General features: G+C 41.2%; 1 protein-coding gene across 1 annotated transcript in view; it reads right to left on the bottom strand.

Moving 5' to 3' along the window:
* Positions 1-2061: 2061 nt before the first annotated feature.
* The window catches only part of LOC146830336 (fucolectin-1-like), a 143524-nt gene continuing 119773 nt past the window's right edge, over positions 2062-25812 (bottom strand). The window contains exons 2-3 of the mRNA XM_085603713.1: positions 17936-18218; positions 2062-2215 (exon numbers count right to left, since the gene is read on the bottom strand). Coding sequence (XP_085459839.1) covers positions 2062-2215; positions 17936-18218 — 437 coding nt within the window. The remainder of the gene's footprint in view (positions 2216-17935; positions 18219-25812) is intronic.

Here is a 25812-nt window from a genome sequence, read left to right as displayed (position 1 = left end):
GCGGGTTTTACAGACACGCCCCCCCCTTGGGCCACAGCGTTAAGGCTTTCCTCCTGTCTTCAAAAGCTTCTTTTTCGGAGAGACTACAGAGGTCTCAGTACCAGTCAATAATTCCCTACTACTTCCACCTTTACCTTCCTTACCTTTTCCCTTTGTCTCCGGGAGTGACCTAAGCTGGAAGCTATTTTTTACTAGCCCCCCTGACTTATGTTTCACTATATTCTCTGCAACCCCCTTATCAGCACAGTCGTCACCAGTCTTTCCTGCTTCTTGACGAGATTTTAACTGAGATGCTGACAATTTAGGGTCACTTTCCATTGTTCGCGGAGCCCCTCGCCCGGAGCCTTGAAATTGAAAATTAACCACCACAGGCTCCCTACCTTCGGTTACGCTGGGCTGCTGCTCCCGATTTACTTGAGACTTATGGGGCATAAATCTCTTACCAGGACCGTCGCTACACACTCCGCTCTCCAGCCCACATTCTGCCAACACCGCCAGCTCCATCGTCAGAGTATGCCCTATGCTCACTCTAACATTCAGGCCCCGGAAGCCGGCTGCCGCAAGCACTGCGCGAGCCCTCTGGAATGAGCGCGCAGCGTAACACCAAACACCCTGTTGCAGCTCCGCATCCCGGGCCATAGGCGAAGGCTGAGGATGTCTCGCAAAACTGGGTGAGTTTTTAGATTTGAAGTAATGAACGAAATGTACCTAACCTACAAGAAACTATCATTAAAAAAATATTGAAATATGGCTGTTTCCTCTAAGCGGACGCTCTCTCCCTCTTCTCCGGGAACGGGAGCTCCCACGACCGGCGTCAGCCTGCCGCCATGTTTCCCGCTCGTCACATGTGAACTACAATGTAATGTCATGGACTTCTTTATACAGTGGTGTGCCCCAGTAAAGAACTGTCGCAAAATACAATTCAGCATAGTAGGATGTCAGCGCCTTTTGTTGTTTTTTAGTCTTTTTTTCCTGCACAGGTAAAATATTTTTCCCCATGGAGAAGCCCCTTCCACTAACCCACGAAGTTCACAGGTGTTTCTTTCTCCCTCTTTACCTTGGAAGGGGAAATTATCTTGGGGCTGCAGAGCGAGAAAGAGTCAAGTTTTGCCACTGCCCACTAACTGATGCGTGAATGTGCATTCATAAACTTACAAGGCATGCCATGCCCTGAACTGCCCACTACCCCTTACGAGGGATTTATTTCTGCGGAATATCATGCAAATTTGGGATCGTATTATGAGGGAATAAAATGATTTACGAGTGCAGTGCAAGGTATCCTATTGTGAAAACCCTGCATTCGTAAGTCCAGCCACTTGCAATGGTATCGTGAATTTACAAGCGCAAACAGCTTTGTGAATTGGGCCAGTCGCGGCTGGCATGACGGGCGGGTGGGTGGGGGGGTGGAAATGGGGTTGTCGCGGGGGGATGGGGGGAGGCGGGGGGGTTTAATTAAAGAAAAATTAAAAAAAAACATTAAACAAAACTTACCGAGTGCGACTCCCGCTCCCGCCACCATTTTCCAATTTTGACCTGCAGCCCTCGTCATCGTGGAAGGCAGCCTCCCTCGCTCCCCTCCGCCAATCACAATGCTAAGGCGCAGGGGAGCGCGCCCCACCCGGGCCATTTTCTCTATGTAGGCTGCTGCAGCAGCATTTGTGGCTGCAGCTCATGCAAACAGCATCTCAGTATTTACATACATGGGCACACTAGAAAAAACTATTTGGATTGCCAAAGCTCTTTTTCTTAGCCCAGTCCAATACCCTCTGAAACATGGCATTAAATAAAATGTGAATTTTAGCAAGACTATACATATATTGTATATTAAATCACTGAGATTTTATTAGAATACAGAAACTTACATGGAAACCTGAAAAGGAATTAGAATGGCTGCTTAAAAGAAGACACCAAACCCCAGGTTTTTCACACATGAAATGAACAAACATGTAAGAAAGAAGGTAACACAGAGGGAAACGATCATTGTCTAGACAGTGGTGCAACTGAGCATATCAGAGCTTGGAGTATCTTGGCTCATTCTACAGACTATCCGATGGATCCATGTTACTTCTGTTCCTCCACCGCATAAACCTCTACTTCACACAGCGTAAGGTACTCGGTGGAGTATGGAATAAGGATATGGACGTATCGTCCCACCCTTCCTTTGCAGCAGAATACAGCAGGCTTGTAAATGTTTGCCTCTGTGAATATACCACAGCTGTGACAAAAGAGATAAAAGCGACAGGTTTAAGTTCATGAGAAACAAACCAGACTAAAAACAAAGGAATAAATCAATAGGTGGAATATCTTGCCACTGTTTATAAATACATTTATATGTTGCCACCACTTAAATAAAGGGGACAGGAGTTGGCCTAACGGCTAGGGCGGTCAACTCCGAATCTGGGGAATGGGGTTCGAGTCTCGAGTCTCGACAATGACGCTTAACATCCTGTGATTCTGGGCAAATCACTTAATCTCCCCGTACCTCACCAAAAAAAATAAACTATTTGGCTTTAGTTATTTGGACTCTCTCCAATCTTACCTTTCTTGATGGATTACTACTTACCCTGTCTTTACAAAGATAATATGATGGCTTTACCCATACTTCCCTTGTCTTGGTGGCCCACCTTTATCTATACCTTACTAAAGTCTTTTCAATATGTTACTGACCTTTATGAATGTCTGCAAGCATTGAATTTCTTATGAACATGGACGACCCCCAGCAATACATATTCTCAGTATACCACCATCTTGTGAGCTCCTCAGTTGACCCACGCCTATCTTCATATTGACTAAAATTGAATTTGGCACAAACTGGTAGGCTCCTCTTTGATACATGCACATTTCTCTAGAATCCTCATGATCTGATTTAGAAGTAGAGATGATTTCATCATGCTTTATATGATTAGCTAAATTCCTAGGCCCCAGCTGGGGGTCACAACATTGGCAGTGATGAACAACATTAAAATGTCAGTACAGCAATCTGAATGTAGCAGCAGATTCACCTGAAAAGCTCTTCAAATTCCAGCCAATGAGATGAATGTGCTATAAAGAGCACTTCCCAAAGATCACCATACCTCAAATTCCCATCACGTGGCATGTGTGAGGGATTCTCTTTCCAGAGTACACATAGACAACAGATTACTGATAATATGGAGTGTAGTTCAAATTGGGGTAATTTACTCTCCACATCAAGATGCCAACAGGAATTTTCCCTGGTTTGTGCCAAGGCTCTGTGTATGGAGATTGAATACATTGGGTTATTAATTGAGTTGGATTCAAAGCCTATTCAATCAACAACCACAAAAGGCACTAAATTAATCCTCTGGCAGATTTGCACAAAAGCAGTCAGGCTTAACTTATAGGAAATTTGCAAAGCATTAATGAAGCACACGGAGGTTATTGAAATGAAATACAACACAAGAACTATCCCAAATCAATAAAAAAAAAATAGATTAAATGAAATGAGACTATACCGACAAAAATCTAATCAGTAGAATCGGAGATATGTGATTGTAAAGTATTACGTGGATTCACTGCCTAATAGCGCAAAGAGACAATCGCAGACCTCTGTCATGTTAGACCAGGAGAAAATCACATGTTCAGGCTGATTTGAATGAACCATGCAAAAGACACACAAATGTTGGACAGAACGCAGAACAAATCAAAACATTCACCCCCTAGTCAACAGATCAGGGTTAAGTCCATTATTCTTTTGCTCACCATGCTACCCCAGTTTAGACCCAGCCATATGCAAATCAGTCTTGACCTTGTACCTTATAAAAACAGTCCAGCATGAACTGCCAAGCTAGGTACTGCCTGGACCGAAAACAAGCATCCTAGGACCGGTTTCTGGGTTTCACTTCTGGCAGTTCATGCTGGGCTGTTAACACTGGCAGCAGGGTCAAGACTGAATTGCATATGGCTCAGTCTAAACTGGAATGGCATGGGGAGCAAAACAATGATGAATTTAGGCCCGGATCTCTGTACTAGGGTGAATTCTTTATATTTTTCAGCATTTTGTCCATTAATTTTTCTTTTTGTAGAATGAACCATGGGCCGGATAGAGGGACCAGGATAGTCCCACTGAAAAATGTTACCTTTTCAAAGTCCTGTGCATTGAGTTGAGAACTTTGGGAGTTCTCCTTTTCTTGTAGAGGAGTGCACGCTGATGCCATCCAAGGCTCCACAGTCAGAGATTCTAGCAGAGGCTAGCCTGACTCTAGCTGGGTCAGTTGCAGCAGGTCTGCTGGGCAGTTGCAGTTTCAGGGAGGCCTCTTGAGCGTATTGTGTCACTGTAGCTCAGAAAAAGAGGTCAGCCAATTTGCCTGTGGATTCACTCAGGTAGCCTTGGATGAAGGGAGCAGGTCCAGCCTTTCTTCACATAGAATAGGTCTGGCTCTAAGCAGCAGGGCAGCCCAATGAAGAGCAAGGCCGGTCTCAAGCAGCAGGGCAGTCCTCTGGGGAACAAGGTAAGACTTAAACAGCAGGGCCATCCTCTCATAGCAGCAGGGCAGGTTCTCAGAGAAAAAATGCAGGCCTCAAGCTGGAGGCCAGTCCTCTTGAGAACAAGGCAAGTCTCGTTTGGCCATCTTCTGTAATATCCTTAGCTATAGGAAGGTACTGAAGAGTTGCTCAGGAGGTGCCATATTTATATCTGGTGCCATCAGCTGAAATGGAGAAATCTTCTAGTCTATCAATACATCTGGTTCTGAAAAGTTCTTCCCATCTTCTGCTAAAGCTCAAAGAACTCTAGGGTCACAAACACTAGTGTTAGATATATTTGTGTGTGCTGGAGGCAAGCCCTTTGAAATGTAAATGGGTCAGGGAAAAGCTCCACGCCACTTTGTCTGTCAGTATGGGCCATCCTGCCCACATCTAGACCCCTATTGTTCACTCTCAATACACGTTCTTAATGGTGGAGCCATTAACAGGCCTGGGCAGCTGTAAATTCCTAGAAGGTCTCAAAAGCTTATGGGCAGGAAAATGTGAACTTTCTAAAAGAGCCATTTTAAAAAGTTTTTTTAAAAATCTGATTATACCATTAAAGAAGATTTTAAATTACAATTCCTTTGATTCTGAGCGTAACATTTCTACCTACTCCCAATCAAAGAAGTATAACACTTATATGTAATAAGGTGCCTGGATGTTATACACTGGAAGAGATATGCCTTAAGGTAGTGAAAAACTCAATTTCTGATTTTTTCACTACCAGGACATGTAAAACGTATGCATACATGTCCTATTTTGTAGCTATAATGCACCCTGCCCTATGGGCCATTAGGGGCCACCTTACAGGTGACTTAAATGTACGTAAAAAAGGTCTAGGCCTCACAAAAGATGTATTTTGCTAGGCCAAAATCACTGTTTGAAACTACACTAAAGGTTGGGGTGGCAGACCTGAGGCATGCTTTAAAGGGCTGCTTTAGTGGATGACACAATAAGTGCTGCAGGCCCACTAGTAGCATTTAAATGACATGCCTTGGGTACATATAGTGCCATTTTATAGAACCATTTTGCTAGAGACTTACAATTAAATTGAATCCACCTATCGGGTTAAAGCCAATTGCACCATGCTTGAGAGAAGCAGCACAAGCACTTTAGCACTAGTTAGCAGTGGAAGGGTGAGAAGGCAAACATTTTGGGTGACCCTGCAGAGAGAGCCAGTGCCAAGAGGGGACAACTATAACGTGTATCAAAAGGGCAGAATCATCCTGAAGGAGAAGAAAACTTTATTTAAGCCTTAAGGAACATGCAGGCAGACTATCTGCAGATACATGAAATTCCAGTAATATGTGACACATTTTCTTAAAGAGGTAAAATGTTTAATTTTGACTAATTTAACATAATCTACATTTCTAAATAAGAATACAATACTAATTTTGAGTAAGCTAATGTGTATTTATTCTTATTTTATTGCAATATCATTAAAAAGTAAGTACATTAGACAACAATGCACCCTTTAAGAAATACAAGCACACATAGCTACTCCTACAATCATCCATTTAACACTAAATATATACCCTGGCGTCATTTAACCCCTTCAGCGCTGCGGGAATTCCCCCGCGGTGCTGAAGGGTTCGAGCGCGGGCGGGGCCATGACGGAACGGTTCCGTCATGAGCACAGCGCAACCGATGCTCATGACGGAACCGTTCCGTCATGGGCATGGAAGGGGTTAATGTTCACTTACATAAACATATACATATGCATGTGCAGTCCCAATCTTGTCTTTTTAACACGAAAATTACAAATACAAAAAAGCATAAACTCTCAGTTGCCGACCCACACATCTCAAAAAGCTACACATGTACACACACACATACACATACACTCATGCACTTAATATTAAGCTCAAGCGACACATATCAAAATGTACACACAATAACGTTATAGAATCATACATTCAGCCGCCTACATATGCTTTCACATAGCCACCCTACCTCTGCAAAAAAATAAACAAGCTTCATTATTATATAGTAAGTAGTCCTACTACTAGTACATGTTACGGTTCCCTAGTGTGGTGAACTCAAATATATGGGAGACATTCTCCTTAATTTAAATGACATCACTTGCAGCAACTGAGAGTTCCTCTGGCATGATGCTCCTATATTTAAATTACTCTGTAGTTGCCTGCAATGGTTTTTGGTAGCTTTTGGGGGTACTCTTTAACTGCTTACTGAGAATGTTGGTGCTAATACTACAGGCACTATGATTCCATTCTAGAGGTCTTGCTCTTCTGGCATATCAGTTTGAGTATAAGAGTGCATCTAGTTGTCCATGACTGCCATTGTATCTTATGCAACATACTTTGTATTCTTACGTCCCCTCGGTTGGAGCTTCAGCTTAGCTGAACTGATTCTGACGACATCCTTGCTCAGTGTGATATTGTGGGAACTAGACATTCATCTACCTTCAAAGGTTACCAAGGAAAAATACACCAAAGGTCTTGTAAAATCAAATGCAGAGTGGGAACTCCTGGTATGGAGAAACATTACCTTTGAAGCAATCCACCATGACCCTCACTAATTAAATCTTCTGGGCAGTTTAGCAGACTATAAACAGCAATTATGGGACAACTACAATTTGAATTGCTCAGATAGGACATTGACCCACTTGGAAACAAGACGATGGATCTGGAAAATAAAGTCACGCAACTGAGCACCCCAAGCTCTGAGACATCCCAAATGATTACACTGCTACAGACCAAGAAAAAATTAACACTTATAAAATGTGAGAAGATGGATAACTGCTTGTTAGAAATTGGGTTTCTGGCTAGCAGAGGTGTGTACCCTGTCTAAGCAGGAACCACAAAATCCTATTAAGGGTAAGTCAGATACACACCCTATATTAACCTGTGCTCAACATCCGGTAGCTTGGCACAGAGTAGTCAGGCATAACTTGAGAGCCAATGTGTAAACTATTTGTTTAACACTTCAAACTGTAACGCAGTAAAAACAGCATAAAAAGACTTTACACCAGCTTAGAAAAATAGATTATGATTTTGTATTTAATAACTAGACCAAAATGACAAAAAGTCAATGAGTAGAAGTAACAATGTACATTTTTAAAAATTAAATATAATAATAGCGCTTTGGATCAATTAGCACCTATGGGGTTATCTGGTCACGCTGGACTGATGTAAAGTCAAGAGTTCAGGCCAACCATGATGGAGCGTAGGCTGAATACAGGAGATACGCAAGGCTCGCTGAACTAAGTACCTCGATCCTCATTGCAACATGGAGATGTGAGGTGCAGCCAAACAATGCGTCTGTGTTGATCCCACAGTCGAGGTGATGTGTCGATTTCCCCATGCAACAATGATGATTCCCCGGTTCCAAAGGCAAAGCTGTAATGCATTTAATCTGAAGTCTATGCACCGGGTTTCTCCACGCTGAAGAGGTGTGACGCAGGTGTTCTGATGCAGCAGTTCTTGAGGTGAAGCACTGGTTGTAAGTGCGATGCACTGGGCATGTTCAATCAACAGCAGAAATTCATTGATTCTGCTTCCTGCAGCAGAGGATGCTTTGGTTCCACTTCAGCAAGCACCTGAATCGGCTTCCAATGTACCAGGCACAGGAGAAGGAGGTGAGGTTTAGATATCCCTGAGTCTCAAAACAGGAGGCAAGCACGCTTGTTCTTGGAGATCATACTGGGTTCAAGCAAGACTCCAGTTCTTTCTCAGCCCGGGCAGAGCATAGCAGGTGGAAGGGCAGCGCATCAGAAAAGCAGTTCTTCCAGAGCAGCAGTCTAGCAGAGTGACTGTCTTTGCAGCAGCAGAGCAATCCTTCTTCCTGGCAGAATTTCTTTACAGGTGCAGAAGTGTCTGATTTTGTTGGGTCAGAGATCCAGTACTTATACCCAGTTGTGCCTTTTAAGTGGAGGTTATTTTAAAGAAAAGCTTTGATGTGCACAGAGGTAGTCCCTTCCCAGCCCCCACTCCAGATACACTACAAGGAGGCAATCAAACCTTTGTGAGGGGACAGGACACTTCCCTTTCTGTTGTTAGTGTCAGCTCCTCCTTTCCTTCCTTCTCCAGATGAGCCATCAGGATGCAGATAGGCACTCAATAACTCCTACCTTTTCTTTGTTTATGGCTGTCTAGAGGGTATTAGCAGATTCTAGCATGATATTAAACATGACAGAGCTACTCCTTCTCAATCAGGAATTAGAGATTAAAAGTGTATCTGAATAGTATCTTATGATAGGGGTAGGCAAAAGTAGTGAAAAAAACATTTAGATGTTTTTTTCTACCAAGACATGCAAAACTGAAAATTACATGTCCTACCTTTAATTGCATGGTACTCTGCCCTATGGGCTACCTAGTTCCTACCTTAGACACAAAGTATATGTGATAAAAGAAGAGTTTAATTCTTGGCCAGGGCTTTTAAATACCAAGTTGACATGGCAGTGTAAACGGTACACACAGGCTCTGCAGTGGCAGGTCTGCAACATGTTTAAAGGGCTACTTGTATGGGTGGAATTGTCAGTGCGGCATGCCTAACAGTAACATTTTACTTACTGCCATGGGTACATGTAGTGCACTGGACTAGGGACTTATGGGTAAATGAAATGTGCCAATTTTGGATCAAAAAATGTTTTAAGGGCAAAGTACATGCACTTTAGTACTGGTCAGCAGTGGTAAAGGTCTCAAAGTCCTAAGATTAACAAAAATAAATTACAGCAAATAGTTGAGGTAAGCAGGCAAAACGTTGGTGGAGCCCCACCCAAAGACTGTCAGGTCTAACGCTGCTCAAAAAGAGAAAATTTACAATTAAGAGCCCTGAAAGTAGGAGCAGAGGGCCTGGATATTTGGAGGTCTCTGAAGTGGGCATGTATTCATCTTTGATAGTTACAATGAAGCGAGTTTGGACAGGCTGCACAGAGGGGGGCGGTCCAAAATACCCACTGCATTAACAGAAAACATCCTTGCAAAATTCTATTGCTAATCAGTGAGGAAATATTCAAAACTGTAAGGTGAGCAGGTGAGATCTCATTCCATGAATACTTGGGTTCATTCTTGCAAGACATTTTCACATCAATCCTTCATATTGACTGAATAAGGTCCAATACAGATTGAGAATTTACATAGGTATCAATTTGGGGAATGAATATCAAACCAGCTTCTTCTTAGATCGAGTAGCTGAGGTGCAGTTCCTGAACATCCCACTGTTGGTTCATGATGCAGTGAAAGGAATGTACAAGATTTAAACATGCCATATGACATTCCGAAATGGGGTTGAGTTAGCAGATGAAAGAAACCTAAATCACACAGGAAAAAGGAGGTGAAGATGGGATTAGGAGACTTAACACCCTCTCAGTTGGTTTATCTTGTAAATAATCAGGAACAATCAAGTCGTGACTCATGTGATGCATAACTGCAAAATGAGAGTTAAATTCTTCCTTTTCCGAACTATTGTAGTACAGTGTTTGGTTAACTTTGTGTGGAAGGTTCTGCACCACTTCTTTATACATAGCTTTACTCTGTTTGCTAAGGAAGCATGTGAAAGGCATGGTGCTACTCACAATAAAGGGGACCACCCAGTAAAGGTTGACTGACCTGTAGGAGAAGCTCTTTCATCTTCATATTTCATTTTTCTATTTGCTGCTTATGTTTCTATTTTTGCTCTGGGGTAACACATTTATGCTTTGAGGCGCCCAGTCCTTTATGGAGATGCTTTCAAAAGATGCTGGAGTTTTCTGTTTCTCTGTGTTGTATCATTGAATGTGAAAGATCTTAAATTTCCTGCAGAGTGGATATGGATATGGAAATATTTAAGAGGGAACTGTTTCAAAATATCTATTTTGAAGACACATTTTACTAGGGAGATCAAACTTGGATGATGCAGTGGCTATCCCAAGTGAGCTACTACTTCACGTGCCATTCAAAAGATAATGGGATAGCTATTTTCTTACATCTAGAGTTACGCTTTCCAGTGCTTGACTAAACAATAGATAAAGAAAAGAAGAACCTTATGGTCTGAGGAACTCTAAGCCTTAACATTGGGCACAGTCTACCCTCCTATCTACTTCCCTACCTCAGGGTAGAAATCTTTTTTACTTGACTTTCTCTTAGAACTCTCTGATTTGAGGGAATATACTTGTGTGAGGGGACATTCATTCAGTTTGGTATGCAGCTGTAGACAGATTAGGGTAATACGGAGAGATGTCTAATGCATTTTCTAAGAAACAAGTAGTTGCACTTGATGACTTGTGTTTAAGAGACATTTGGAAAAACATAGGTTGGGTGAAAAAGCATAAATTTACTTTTAAAGCAAAAACAAATCATTGTCATGAAAATGACATATCCTGTGCAGTAATAACGTGTGTCCTCTGGCTCACACAGCTGATAATATTTAATTGCATTTTCCAAACATTGCTCGATGGTTCTGGAGTTCAATACACATCACAGAAAGACGGTCAAGTGTAAACTCCATCCATTGCAGTGAAAGGGGATACAAACCCAAATTGATAAGTAATTTGAACACAACAATAACAAAGAGACCTAATCCCTGATGGTATTGGATGCCTTTGATGGTGTTGTAAGAGGAATGCTGATTTACTCCATAGCAATATTACTTGTACTAAGGAGATAAGAAACCTACAGATTTTAGAAGGAAATTAAAGATGAAGAACAGTTCTAGTGAGTTCTCTCACCCAAGTGACCAACACAACCAATAGGGCTTATAGTACAAGTATGATAAAGATGACACTGCTCCATTGCAAAAGATCTGTGTTGGAGCCAAACAATAAAGTGGGGTAAAGGTTAGCAAGCAAGCTATGTGAAAAAAACAAACTATCAATACAATAATGAATTCCTGTCAGATGGGAGAACACTTATACAAGTGAAAAGAGAGAAGTTAGAGAATGCAGATACCTTATGGGACTTTGTATACAGCTCAAGTCTATCCCAAGGTGGTACAGATGAAATATAGTTTTTGGGTTGGACTGCCAAGTATACCTGGGTCTAAGCTGAAGTATTAGAATCTCTATTGTCAGACAGGGAGGTCAGTAGATTAAGGCATCTAAGTTGCTCGGTCCAAATAGATACTTGTGTGGCTTTTATACATTCTTGTTGTGCAAGTTGAGCTCTTTATGGCCAATCACTCTCCCTCATTTGCTGATAAGTGCAGTCATTTGCTACTTACAAGTTATACTACTCACAGTCTTGCTTTTCTTTCAGTCCCTTCTGATTACTGTTGACACATGCATCTGTGAGACTTTAAAGCATTACAAAAGCTATTTAGTCTAGATAATCCCATCTCTCTATCTTGTTTGATTGGCCTTTGCTGGAAATTGATATATTTTAGGCCCATATGGTGATAGGCGGATTAGCTTGGGACATAGCTTGGTTTCCATGCCACAAACAACTACATACCCCTACCTCTGTACCCTGCTGCATACACTTTTAACATTTTGTGCTTCATAGGGGGATTAACCGACTTCACATCTCCTTATACACTCATCTATTGTAATGCAGACTTAACACTTGGAGGGAATTTCGGTCCTTATGAGAAACCGCATGAAGTTGGATGTAGGACCAGAGTAGACATGTTCCATGGGGATATTCTGTAATTTAATTTGGAGGGGGCAGAAAGATTTGTTCGAAATGAGGGATGCTGCTTTTGACCTTGAATCAAGAAGAGGAAATTGAACTTAGAACCCGGGTACAATTTTGCTGGTCAGTGGCTTATATAACATTTTTGGGAATTAGAAATATACAACAACTTGATCTTCTTAGGGCCTGTTGCCCTCCTTTATTTTTCAACATATGCAGTGATTTACAACAGTGATCCATTTTCTTCATCTCTTAGTGTTAAATGATGGGCAAAATAAAAATATATACCCCTCACTGTCTTGTACTTCTTTCAGGCACCTCTGGTTACCATTGATAGTGACTTCTTCGAGGCTCTGAAGAATTAAAAAATGCACTATGGTTTGGACGGTTCCCAATCCAGGGTTCCCCTTAAACTCCTATTGCATCTCAAGTCAGTGGGTGGGTAGGTGTTACCAAATTGAAGCTATGAAATTATTAATTCCAGCTCAGAGCATTCTTTGATTGATCATTGATGGAAACTGATAATCTTTGGGTTCACATGAAGCAAGCGTTTGTAGGCAGGTCTGCTTGTGATATAGCATGACTTCCATGGTGTGGGCAATTACATACCTTGTGGCTCTATTCCCTCTACATATGCTTTTAAAATGTAGGGCCATCATAGAGTGATTAACCACCTATGTATTTCCTTATACACACACATCCATTTCAACCTGGACTTGATACAGTGAATGTTGCTCCATATTATGAATGTCCTAAACAGGATATGAAAGAGCATAGCGTGTTTTTGGGGACACAGATAAATGGTTTGACTCTTGTAAATGGAAATTTGGAGGTGGATGAAAGGCTGCTTTATTATTAAATTAAACAAGGTGTGATGCACTCTAAAATAAGAAGAGAGATGGCACAATAGTAGGCCTGGGCGGTAAATTCCGTTCCGCTCGCGGAATTTGGGTAATTTCGCATTCCGCGGCGCACGCGGAATTGCCAAAAATTGTGCGATCCGTGACTTTGCGGAATGTTTTGATTGTTCACAAGATATTTCTCCCAGAGCATGCAAACAGCATTCGCGAACAAGAAAAAAGCATTGCTAACGGCGGAACAACTAATTCCGCATATTCGCTGAACTTTTGCGTGCTCGCGGAGATTTTTTACCGTTTCTCGGAGCTTTGCGAAGCGCGACTACGCCCACTCCTACACAATAGAGGAATTATACTCTTGCTATTCTGGTACTAAGGGGTGTGATCTTCAAGCTGTATTCAGTATTGCTTTAAATGCAGCAGGTTCTGTAGTTTGGGATGAGAGAATTGTCTTGTGGGGCTATTTATTGCAACGTCTAGGGCACATTACACATACAAGATATGGATAGAAACATGACTTACTGCATGGTTTGGACTATGTGACCTCAACATTCCATTACATGTATCCTCATGTTATACCTTGTTGGATGGGTTATGGGGTGATTTTAGGCATATATGGTATTACTTCCTCGGGTTGACTTTTTTGGTTGTATGAACTAGCAGCAATCAACACTATTCGGGGCTACCATTTCATAGCAAGCTCAGAGATTTACCTTTGGAAAAGTGTCTAAAGGACCTGAAAGGCATCACAAAGGGGGTATGTATCTACTGGAGTCAAGCTATCCTGGCTCAAGAGGGGTGAAATCCCGAAACCTGTCCTAGGATGCTTGATTCCGGTCCTGGGAAGACATGGCTTGGCAGTTCGGGCTGGACTGTTCCCATGAGGCACAGGGTCAAGACTGATTTGCATATGGCCATGTCTGAACTGGGGTGGCCTGGTGAGCAAAATAACAATGGATTAAGCCCAGATCTGTTGACTGGGGGTGAATGTTTTGCCAATGTGCAACATTCCGTCCATCATCTTGTGTGTTTTGCTGTTTGCCCTATGTGGGAAGGGTATGCCCAGACGTGGGTCCCATCCTCACTACGCCACTGGAGTCAAGCTATCCTGACTGAAGAGGGGTGAAACACCGAAACTGGTCCTAGGATGCCTGATTCCGGTCCAGGGAAGACATGGCTTGGCAGTTCGGGCTGGACTGTTCCCATGAGGCACAGGGTCAAGACTGATTTGCATATGGCCATGTCTGAACTGGTGTGGCGTGGTGAGCAAAATAACGATGGATTAAGCCCAGATCTGTTGACTGGAGGTGAATGTGTTGCCAATGTGCAACATTCCGTCCATCATCTTGTGTGTTTTGCTGTTTGCCCTATGTGGGAAGGGTATGCCCAGACGTGGGTCCCGTGCTCACTACGCCACTGGAGTCAAGCTATCCTGGCTGAAGAGGTGTGAAACCCCCAAACCGGTACTGAGATGCTTGATTCCGGTCCAGGGAAGACATGGCTTGGCAGTTCGGGCTGGACTGTTCCCATGAGGCACAGGGTCAAGGCTGATTTGCATATGGTCATGTCTGAACTAGGGTGGCGTGGTGAGCAAAATAACGATGGATTAAGCCCAGATCTGTTGACTGGGGGTGAATGTTTTGCCAATGTACAACATTCCGTCCATCATCTTGTGTGTTCTACTGTAACAGTGGCAGCCTCTAAAAGCAGAAAGCTCCACCATCCATGATCCAGTGTGATCAGTGAGTATAGAGTATTTTGGTTTATTTAGCACAGTTAAGGAAAAACGTGCAATAATGGATCACACCTGGAAAGCACTTTCAGACTATATGCCTGATGATCTGCCAAATTTAGGGCCTGATTAAAATTAAGGCTTATGGCCTGTTGGTCCTTCATTAGGATAGAATAAATTACTATGTCTACATGTTAGATAGGCCATCCACTTTATTTATAAATGACCACCAAGCAGGCATTTTGCTTCCTGAAGGATACAGCCCTGTAGCAAATAGTGTTCATTCTTTCATTTAAAAAAAAAAAATCCCGTAATCAGATTTTCTTTTTAAAGGGAAAATAATTAATGGTCCTCTCATTATGGGAGTCTTCATATTTTCCTGTTCCTTACTGCCAGTGCTGTCCTTTGAGTACTACTTAAAATGGCACTTCAAGGAATCAAAATTACTGTTGCATTAAACCTGACCTGTTACTCAATAGAAATTAATGTAACTTTGGCACAAATCTTTGTTGGCCAAAGATTTCAGTGACTGTTTACAATTGCACACAGGCTGCTATCCTCAATACAGCCTTCTGGTGTAACACAACACTCAGTAAGGAACACAAAGGGCCTGCTGAGGGAAGAGGTGTGATGTCCTACTGTTAGAAGGAGAAGTAGTCTGATTGTCTATTGAGTTGGCACATCCCCCGAGGCTTTTAGTGGGCAAAAAAGTGGCACCCCTGGCACCCAGACCTAAGATCACATCGGAATTGGAGAGAGGACCAAATAAGGATTCACTGCTGTTTCCAGGATCCAGCATAGAGAAGCTGCACCAAAGACTGGACTGCACCTGCTGCAACTTGGGCTACCAAAGAAATTACTGTGGCTTTGGTGTTTCACGCAACAAAATGCCTTACCTAAACCTCAAGAGAGAAAAGGTGAATCCAAGGGTCAGTTAGCTGCCTTCCTGCTACAACCATGGTGCCATAAAAGTGGAAACATCCTGCTTGGTGTGTTGGTAGCCAAGAACACCTGATTGCCACTGAACTCTAAAGCACAATCAGGGAGACCAAGTCCCAACCTCCAAATGTTTAACCCAAGTTTGCTGGATCCAGTAGATATGTTGAAGTGCAGTTTGATCTCCCAGCAAGCAAGTTACAACCAGTTAAAGAGAATCACTGGTTTTCCTGTAGCCAGAGACCACTAGACCAGTGACAACTGGTTTGTGTCTGGACTTCACCTGGACTTCAAGTGACATAGACGCCTGAGGCCAAAGTCACCCCAGAGGAAGATCCCGGATACCAGCTAAGCATTTTCAGCCTTATCAGCACAGGGTCATACCAGCTTTATCAATTCCTGTCACCTGTGTACATTCCTTTTATCCTATTTAACAGCATAGAAGATTGCAACAATTTGAAACTGCTCTGCATTAAGTTATTCTCTGTCTACTGGGCATGCAGTCCAAAAACCAAAAGTTACTATATTATACATGTACATTTGTGAGCAGACAATTTTTCATAACAAGTTGTTTTCTAGACTCATTTCACCAATAGTTCTTTGAAACATTTTGTTCACAAAGAAAATCAACCTTCATCATGTTTCATTTGCAGCAATTGTAAACCCTTTTTATTTAATTCCTTCTTCCTTCATTGATTGTTTGTTTCTTTCGTTCTTTCTGTGTTTCTTTCTTTCTTTCTTTCTTTCTTTCTTTCTTTCTTTCTTTCTTTCTTTCTTTCTTTCTTTCTTACTTTCTATCTTTCTTTCTTTTTTTCTTTCTTTCTCTCCTTCTTTCCTTCTTTCTTTCATGACAACATTGCACCTTTCTTTCTTTCTTTTCTTTTTCTTTCTTTCATTTTTCTTTCCTGTTTCTTGCCTTTTTTCCTTTTTTCCTCCTTTCCTGATTTCTTTACTCTTTTCTTGCTTTCTTTTCCTCCTGTGTTCTTTACTTCTTGCCTTCTACCTTCATATATTTTGGTTTATTTGTTTCTTTCTTTCTTTCTTTCTTTCTTTCTTTCTTTCTTTCTTTCCCAATTTCTTTACTGTTTTTTTCATATTTATTTCCACCTGTCTTTTCTTCTTTCCTTTTTTCTTTACCCTTGTGTCTTCCTGTATTGCTTTCTTGCCATCTTTTGTTATTCTTTCTTCCTTTCTTTTTTTCTTGCTTTTCATCTTTCTTTCTTTTTGCATTCTTTCCGTCTTAGCTCTTTCTTCCCTTTTTATTTCATTCTTGCTTTCAGTTATTACTTCTTGCTTTCTTACTTACAGTCTTTCTTGCTTTTTGCTTTCTTTATTTGCTTCTTGTTTTCTTTCTTTCTTCCATCTTTCTTGCTGTATTCCTTGCCTTGTATCTTCTTTTCTTTCTTGCTTTCTCAAAGGCAATAGCCTGGCTGTCACTAGCTGCACATTTTTTTTCCTGTCTGTGATAGCCAAGACAATTTGGTTTTAATACAATTATTTGTGTAAGATAGCTATTTCCAGCAACACTTATCTATTTGCCTGTGGTAATTACCAAAAGCATGAAAAAAAGAATTGGCAAAAATCTGGCAGATGCCTGGCCTATTGACTTTACCAATACATGCTTCAAATGTGTTTTATATTATTGTATGTCCTACTTTTTCAACTATTCTTATACATCTAAATACTTTACACTTGTCCCTTTGATAAAGTCTGACTGTTCTGAGCCACAGCTACCCAGGACTGAGCTATGGTTTTACAATGGCACGTGACTGGATCTGATTTTGAATTGTGACTTTATTACATGGCGAGCTTGCACAACCACACATTTGAATAGAATTGAGAACATTTCTGACTGCTTTGTTCTACAAACTTCAAACCCTACATGTCAGTTTATGGTACTATGCAGAAGATTACTTTGCAGTAGTATAAATGCATCTTCACTAAGGCATTTGTCAATTCAGCCTAAAGGTCAGTTTGAAGGAGCATTTTCCTTCCTGATCTTGGTTGCTGTAGCCGACTCGCCCATCCACGTAGTTATCAAGCGATCCTAAAACCTACAGGAAATATAACTCCCAAGATTTTTGGCTTCTGGGTAGGATGTGGGCCATAGATGCCCCTCATATTTATTGGCATGCCAAATGGAGTAACTTGGAATCTGCACCCCAGCCTTCACCCTGTTTTGGTCCCTGCTATTTGGGTGGCCTAATGACTTAATCTCTATCAAACACTGAGAAATAACGTTGCAGGCATTCCTTCATAGCTTTGATGCTTTATTAACTTTGGGAATAGAATAGGGGTGCAAAACAATACTGCTTATTTAAAGTAATATAGTCCATAGAGCAGCAGAAATGACTTACATAGGATTGTCGCCATACGGAGAGTCTCCAACACGAACGTGAGCCAACATCAGGCGCTTTTGGCAGCAGTCATTTCTGTTAAATACTTTGATTGTGGATATTTTGTAGGACTTTTTCAGATCCAGCCTCCAAGTGGGAGACATCTCTTTCTCTGTGTGGCTGCAGGAATACTTACGGAAATCCATTGTCTGGCGTCCATCAATGGCAAGCCGAGCTTTAGCCCATGGCCATTCTTTAGACTGAGAACTCTGACCAACAAGTCCTTCTCGTGCTAAATTATATTCTGGAAGAATGTAGAACATTAAGAGATATGACTCAACAAGAATAGAGGAGGCTGCATAATACTCAAACTTCCGTGCAAGTTATACTTAAACGTGCTTGACAAATTTGATTAAATATAAGAAAGAAGATAGGATGAAGACTTAACAAGCAAGCAACCATGAGAGAAAGGGGAAGTCTGGGAGCAGTCTTGGGTTTGCATGTGTTTTAATTGATCCTTTATTCATGTACCTCTGCAGTTGAAGTCAAGAAAATGACTATGGACTAGATGTACGAAAGATAGAAATAAAAATTTCCCATTTTAGATTTTTTGCAATCAAAATTAGGAACTCTCTATTCCTAATGAATGAAACTCTTTTGAGTTTCATAAGTGGGTCTCAGTGGTTGGCAAATAGACCTACCTCATGAATATTAATGAGGTAGGTCGCAATTTGTGACCCACTATGATTCACTGCCATCACCACCATGTATGCAATTGCTTTTAAATAAAGCATTTTTTAAGCAGCCCATTCTACTGAAAAGAAAACAATATGCGTTCAAAAAGAACAATATTAATTGTTTAAGTTTCATTATTTTAATGTCAGAAGGTCCAACAGACCCTTGCCTACTCTTAAAAAATATATTTTCTACCATTCACAAAGGAGAAGGGGTCCCTTGGGATCCCTTTCGAATTTTCAAATGGGTTACTCCCAACTCTGAGTTTGCAATAAATTGCAAACACAATATTTGTGCATACCAACGTGAATCGTTATTTGGAAGGGATGCCCTAAACATCCCCTTCCCAATAGTGATTCAGAAACCCAAATTGCAATTCGGTCATAAATTACCAAATTGATATTTGAACTTTCCACATTTGGAAATGCTTTTTTGCGTTAAAAAATGTCCTGATTCTGTGAATCAGGCCATTTTCAACCTCAAAAAGGCTATGTACATGAAGTCGTATTTTCTTAGAATATTTACTTACTTTAACCAGTCTGTGTCTAAGGTGAAATGTTTTGATAAACAAAGGCCAATTTGTGTTATGAAGAAAACATTTCTTAAGCAGAGGGGCATAAATGTAAGTCTTTGCTACTCAATAATTTAGAAAAAGAGTTGTCGCATAACAGTTGTCCATCTCATCCTCGATTTCAGAAATTCATCAGATTTATTGAAATCATATTTAGAACCAGCAGCAAAGTACTAACTTTGGCAACCCATCATCTTATATGAAGAAACCAGCAAAAACAAATACTGCTATAGACTGAAACGCAGATCTATTAGTGCAGAAGCTGAAATATGGATTTCACAGTACACTATTGGCATTACTAGGGAAAGGAACAGTGAATAGGTGCAATATAATGTAAATTGACAGAAAAGTGGAAACTAATCAACACCTACATTTTGTATAAGTTATATAGTAATATTGATATTTTTCTGCTTAGCCTTGTGCAGTCTCCACCAAAACAAGCATTTGAATAGAAACATGTTATACATTTTATTAACTCCTAAATTCATTTGATTAAATTGTATGCAAAATACACTATGTCCAGAGCCTTAATATGATCAAATACATTTATTACAAACATGGCTCAATTAGTGTCTGCAATAATACACTGTGAAATTGCAGCATCACTCAGTCCAAAAAGAAATCATGATGTCTTTACTACCCCCAAAATGCTGCATTCTTTAAAATATGTGGAATAAGATCCAGCTGAACAGTTATCAGTGTCTCTAGACATTCAAGGCATCCATATGACTGTTTCTGAGTTGGGATGGCCACTTTCTTTCAAAGCAGCAGAATAACCCTTGTGTAAACTGAGTAGTTCTATGGCACAACTTCTACGTCTGTTCTACACGCACAGAAAGTAGTTTTTACCTAAAACTCACAAAGATTTGAAGAACAGTTATATTGATAGACCTCTGGCATATCTTTGGCTTCTATTTTGGTTAATATTTATGTTGATCTATTTGAAGAAGTGCTACCCTCTGAAAACAATCCATACAAAGCAATTACAGTCATGTGGTGACATCATAGAGATAGTGTGCTCTGCGTTTGCCATGATACACGATCACACTTCGCATCCTAACATGATTGCATGTATTACAGGTTCTATTATATTTCACATAAATCAGCTTTGAGAATTTCTGTTCTATGTCTTAAAATATAAAAATAATATTTTGAAAAAGGCATTCTAACAAATGAGCATCACATAATGTGTTGTTAAAGACAAAAACCTCACCTCGCAATCATTGGAATACTATAGTCACTATAAGTTGAATCAATTTCTCAGTGCAATTATGAGATTTACCTCCAGTCACAGGGCACTATACCTATGGTACCTGCAACATGGCTACTCTGGCCCAGCAGACTAAACATGACTTTTAAAAATAGTTTTACTGGGAACACACTGATTGTAACTGTTAGAAATTGGGTTTCTGATTGCCATATGTATGCACCTTGTCCAAGAAGGGCCCATAATTCTAGTCAGGTAAAGTCAAATTCATACCCTGAATTAACCTGTGCTCCCCCTATGGTGGCTTGGTACAGAGCAGTCAGGCTTAACTTAAAAGGAATGTGTGAAGTGTTTGTACAACACTTAAAAGGGTAAAACTGTTAAAACACCTCACAAAAAGACACCACTCCTGGTTAGAAACATAGAGCTTAATTGCATTAACAAACCAAGACCAAAATGAAAAATAAACAATAATTATGACCAGAGTTATGAATTTTTTAAGAATGGATTGAAATGTTGCTTAAAAGCAAAAAGTGCCAACCAAGGCAATCTGTTTGCGCTAGAATGAGTCAAATCCAATAGTTAAGCCTAACGGCGATGCTGCGTGGGTTGAATACAGGGACCAATCTTGGCCCCTGCCAAGTACCTTAGCTGTGTCATCGACGGAGCCAAGAGGTGCAAAGCAAAGAGGCAATGTTTCGTCATCGAACCGCAGGAGGAAGATGATGCATTGGCTCCGGGCCACACAAAGTCAAGGATGCACCAGGAATGGAGGTATTGTGCTATACAGTTAACAATGTGATATCTTTGATCCTCCTGGCAGCATTATTGATGGAGATGCCCTGGTTCCGAGCAATATAATGGCATCAATGCATGGATTTCTGCTGGAGCTGTGCTTTATACTCACTTTCAGGGGCCCGCAACTGGGTTGATACCACTTGGCAGGGCAAAACTCAGAAATGGCAGAGTGCAGGGTCTGTAGCAGGGTGAGCTGAAAGTCATTGATGTCCCTGAGACTTCAAAACAAAAGCCAAGCCAGAAAGGCCTTGGAGGCACTCTGAGTTCAAGTGGTGGATGTCCTTTTCGTCTCACCCATGCAAGGATGGTAGCAGGCAGGCTGCACAGCAGCAATGCAGTACTTCCAGGGCAACAACCCGTCCAAGTGGCAGTCTTTCAGCAGCATATTAGTAATTCTTCCTGGCAGAGTATCCACAAGTCCAGAAGCATACTGAGTTGATGGTGTCAGAGGTCCAGTACTTAAACCCAATTGTGCCTTTGAAGTGGGGGAGACTTTAAAGAGGGGCTTTGAAGTGCCCAGAAGTCCTCGCTCCCTGCCTTTGCTCCAGATGCAATACAGTGGTTTAAGCAGTCCATTGTGTGGGGACAGGACACAGCATATTCAGGTTTGAGGATCTGCCCAGCTCCTCCCTCCCATCCTGTCCAGGATGGCCCTTCCAGATGTGGATGGGTGATCACTCACACCTGAGCCTCCTTTGTTTGTGGCTATCTAGAGGTAATTCACAAGGCCCAGCTGTCATCCACCCCATAGGTATATTGGAGACAGGCAGCAGGGACATAGGGCTAAGGGGAGAAAAATGACATATTTCTAAAAGAGGCATTTTTAAAATGGTAATGATGAATTCAACTATACCTGGACAGAGGGTTTATCATTACAATTTCATAGCTGCTAAACATGACAACACCATCTCCTTCCAATAGGAAATTACACTTATTAGATATATAACAAGGAATCACCTATGTTAAGCTATGAGAGAGGTAGGCCTCACAGTAGTACGAAACTAATTTGGGAGTTTTTCATTACCAGGACTTGTAAAATGTAAAAGTATGTGTCCTGCTTTTACTTACTCAGCACCCTGCCCTATGGGCTACCTTGGATCTACCCTAGGGGTGGCATATGTAATAAAAGGAGAGTTTAAGGCTTGGTAAGGGGTTAAAATGCTGAGTCACCATGGCAGTGTAAACTGCACACACAAGCTCTGCAGTGGCACGTCTGAGATATGTTTTCTAGGGTTATTTAAGAGTGTGGCACATTTAGTGCTGCAAGACCACTGGTAACATTTAATGTACAGGCCCTGGGCACATGTAGTTCATACACCAATGGTACAGGTTCTGATATTTGATCTGGACTGTGATTTGTAAGTGCAAGAGCTGATGACCTCAGAGGTTTTTAAGTACAATGAGGTGAGTCCCATGTGATTGCCTATCTGGGATGATGTGCAGTAATCATGTATTCTTTGCACGTTGGAACCCTCAAGGGATCGACAGCAAAGGGAGTGTCGGTTTTCACCTCTCTGTTCTACTTGACCAGCACCAAGTCACCTTCATTGAAGACTGTTTACTGGGCCCCCGATGCCGCTCAGCAGTCATCTTCATCCTGCACTTTCGAGAAGTGTCAGTGACGCAAACCTTGTTAGCACTCAAGGATCACTTCACAGTCCATTGTGGAAGTTAGGTACCAATGGCTTTCCCAAATAGCAATGTGGAACTACCGTCACCTGTTGTGGAGCGAACAGCTGATCGATAAACACAAATGGCTTGATATAGGGCTTGCTTTAATTCATTCCCCCCCCGTTGATGCTCGCTGGATTACTCTTTTGAGTTAGCCCATACATTGTTTCACAACACCATTTGCTTATCACCACAGAGGTGTATTATTTACATGCTTGATATTCATTCTGACTAGGAACTCTCTGAACTCTTTGCTGTGGAATGGCAGATCATTGTCAGATTTGAAAATGGCAAGGATACCACACACTGCAAAATGTTTTCCAACTGCTCAATGACCTTGTAATGGGTTATTGATGATAAGTTCTCTGCCAAAGGGAAACATGAATACCCATCAATGTCTATCATGGGATGATGTCCATTTCCAATGGGACCCAAAGAAATACACTGCAATGCCTTCCCTACCATTGTAGGAAGGTCAGCCATGGCCAATGGACATTGCATAACTCTGGGGGAAAGGCTGTTAAAAAGATGGCCCTCTTTTTGTCCTCTACTGAATGGCTCGTCTGAGCATGGGAATCACACTCAAACTCTTAAAGGCTCGTTTGGTAGTTACAATGCCCAATCAATTAAGCTAGAATAATGTATTTGAGGATATGCATGTTCTAATCAGCATTGGTGGCCTCAAAAATCTGCTCGATTGATATGGCAGCTGGTTTGATAGTCTTCAAAATGAAGTGATGTACTCCTCACCTGTTTTAAATGTTGTTCTGTGATGATTCAGTGGCACTCCTCAAAAATGATCAACCAGGTTTTGGTCTTTACCCAGCTTGCATAAAATTGCATGATTGTTGTCTTGTCATCTCAAACCCAACCTCTCAATGCAATGGTGCATCTTGGCTTTTGAATTCCTGAAGATGGCGAGGAGAACTTTGCGGTTTGATATGATAGTGAAATATTATCTGTACAGAAACATATGAAGATTTTTTTAGCCTCCACTACAGCCAGACTGTGCCGGAGAATAGCCACAAACTCTAACTGGAGTAAGTGACAATGTGTCCATTCTGCTGAGCAAGGATTGCTCCTAGCCCTACCTGCTTGCATTCACTGTGATCTCACTTTGAAATTTGCGTTCAAAGTAAGCCATCTCTCTTGCATTCTCAATGACATGTTTTATTCTTTGGAAACTTTGATCACATTCAACACACCACTGGAATGTGACATTTTGTTATGTCAGCTCTCTCAATGGGCACTTACAGTAGCAAAATCAAAGATGTATCTTGAGCAATAACTGGCCATGCCTTGGTATGATTTCAGCATAGTGTCATCTTACGGGGGCATGCAGCTGATAGCACTTTCACTTTATAATGGTCAGGAGTAATTTTCCCATCAGAAATTCTTTTTTTAGTTTGGTGTTGTAAAATTCATGTTTTGCTGTGTTCATAATGACACCATCATCAGAAAGCAACTGGTCCACTTGTGTGAGAGCTTTGCCATGCTCCTTTTGCATTGCTTCAAATACCGTATCACTGTATTTAAATATTTAAAAGCTTTTGTGACTGGTTGAATTGTCTGACATATAACATCCTGAAATATTTCTGCATTTGATGACACTCCAAAACTAAAGCTTTTGTATCTGAACAAACCAGCATGAGTCAAAAAAGTTGTGATATACCTACAATACTCTTCCAAATCAAGTTTATGATATTCCTTGTTCAGGTCAAGACAAGAGAAGACTTTGGCACTGTTCAGTTGCATGATCATGTCCGCTATGTGTGTACTAGGATGTCTTTCTCCCTCAATTGCTTTGTTGGCCTGGTGCATGTCAACACAGATGCCCACTGCACCCTCACTGTCCTTTTTTAGCACAACCATTATGAGTGACATCCATGGCTTATGACCAATGTAGAGTGTAATGATTTCATGCTTCAACAGCATTTTTAGTTCTTTCCCAACAGCTTCCTGCATGTGGAAATTGACTCTGCAGTGCTGTTGGGCAACAGGGTGAACATCCAAATTGATGTGAAGTCACACTTTCATTGTCTTGAACCTGCCCAAGCCATGAAATAACGATGGGAATTGACTCACAACTTCAGAGAATGGAGGTTTCAATTAGTAGATATCAGTCCTATGTCAGCAGCAGTGGCAAAACTGAGTAGGACCGGACAAAGCTCATTGAAGGCATTGGATGGTTGGTTCCAATGATACTGCATTATGTCTCATAGTAGCTGTGAAAGAACCTTGACTCCGCAATGGTTTAGAAGCGGACCACGTATAATATTTTATTATTAACAGATTGAGGTGTGGCGTAGGAGATAATTTGTTGATCTTTTCAACTGGCATGATGTTAAGTTACTCAACACTGATTATAATACATTTTGTGGGGCAACCATTGACTCTTTTTGTAATCCTTGGGCTAAAGTCCAAAAGAGTGTTGTATTTCATTTGGGGGTTTGTGTTTGTCATTAGTTCTTCCTTGCAAGCAGTCAGACCTACACGTACCTGTTACTCATTGGTCGATGCCATTAGCGCACATCCCCCTCCTTCCCTGGCACATAATAAATGCGTTGATGAGGCTCTGCAGTAAGAACTTGTTGACGATTTACTTTGTCTGATTTTGACTTATCGTAACTGATGCTTCCTTTTTCTTTGTGAGAATGGCAAGAATGCTTCTGGAACTTTCTGGTGTGTATTTTCTCATCTCTCTGTGACATAGTTAGTTTTTCTATCCAAACCATTATGAAATGCTTCTCTTTACCGCAACCTTTACACACTTGTCCTATTGCTGGTCAATTGTCTTAATGTGGAAATAAAAAGCCATATACGAAACACAACCTTTTTTCTTTCTTGACAGTGACTTACATGTGTCTACTAGACGTATGTTATTAATTTTCGTGACCAACGCTGATTCACTTTTAC

The sequence above is a fragment of the Triturus cristatus genome, chromosome 5_1 (genome assembly GCF_964204655.1).
Source record: "Triturus cristatus chromosome 5_1, aTriCri1.1, whole genome shotgun sequence".
NCBI classification, from domain to species: Eukaryota; Metazoa; Chordata; class Amphibia; order Caudata; family Salamandridae; genus Triturus; species Triturus cristatus.
This window is presented reverse-complemented; position numbering and strand designations above follow the sequence as displayed.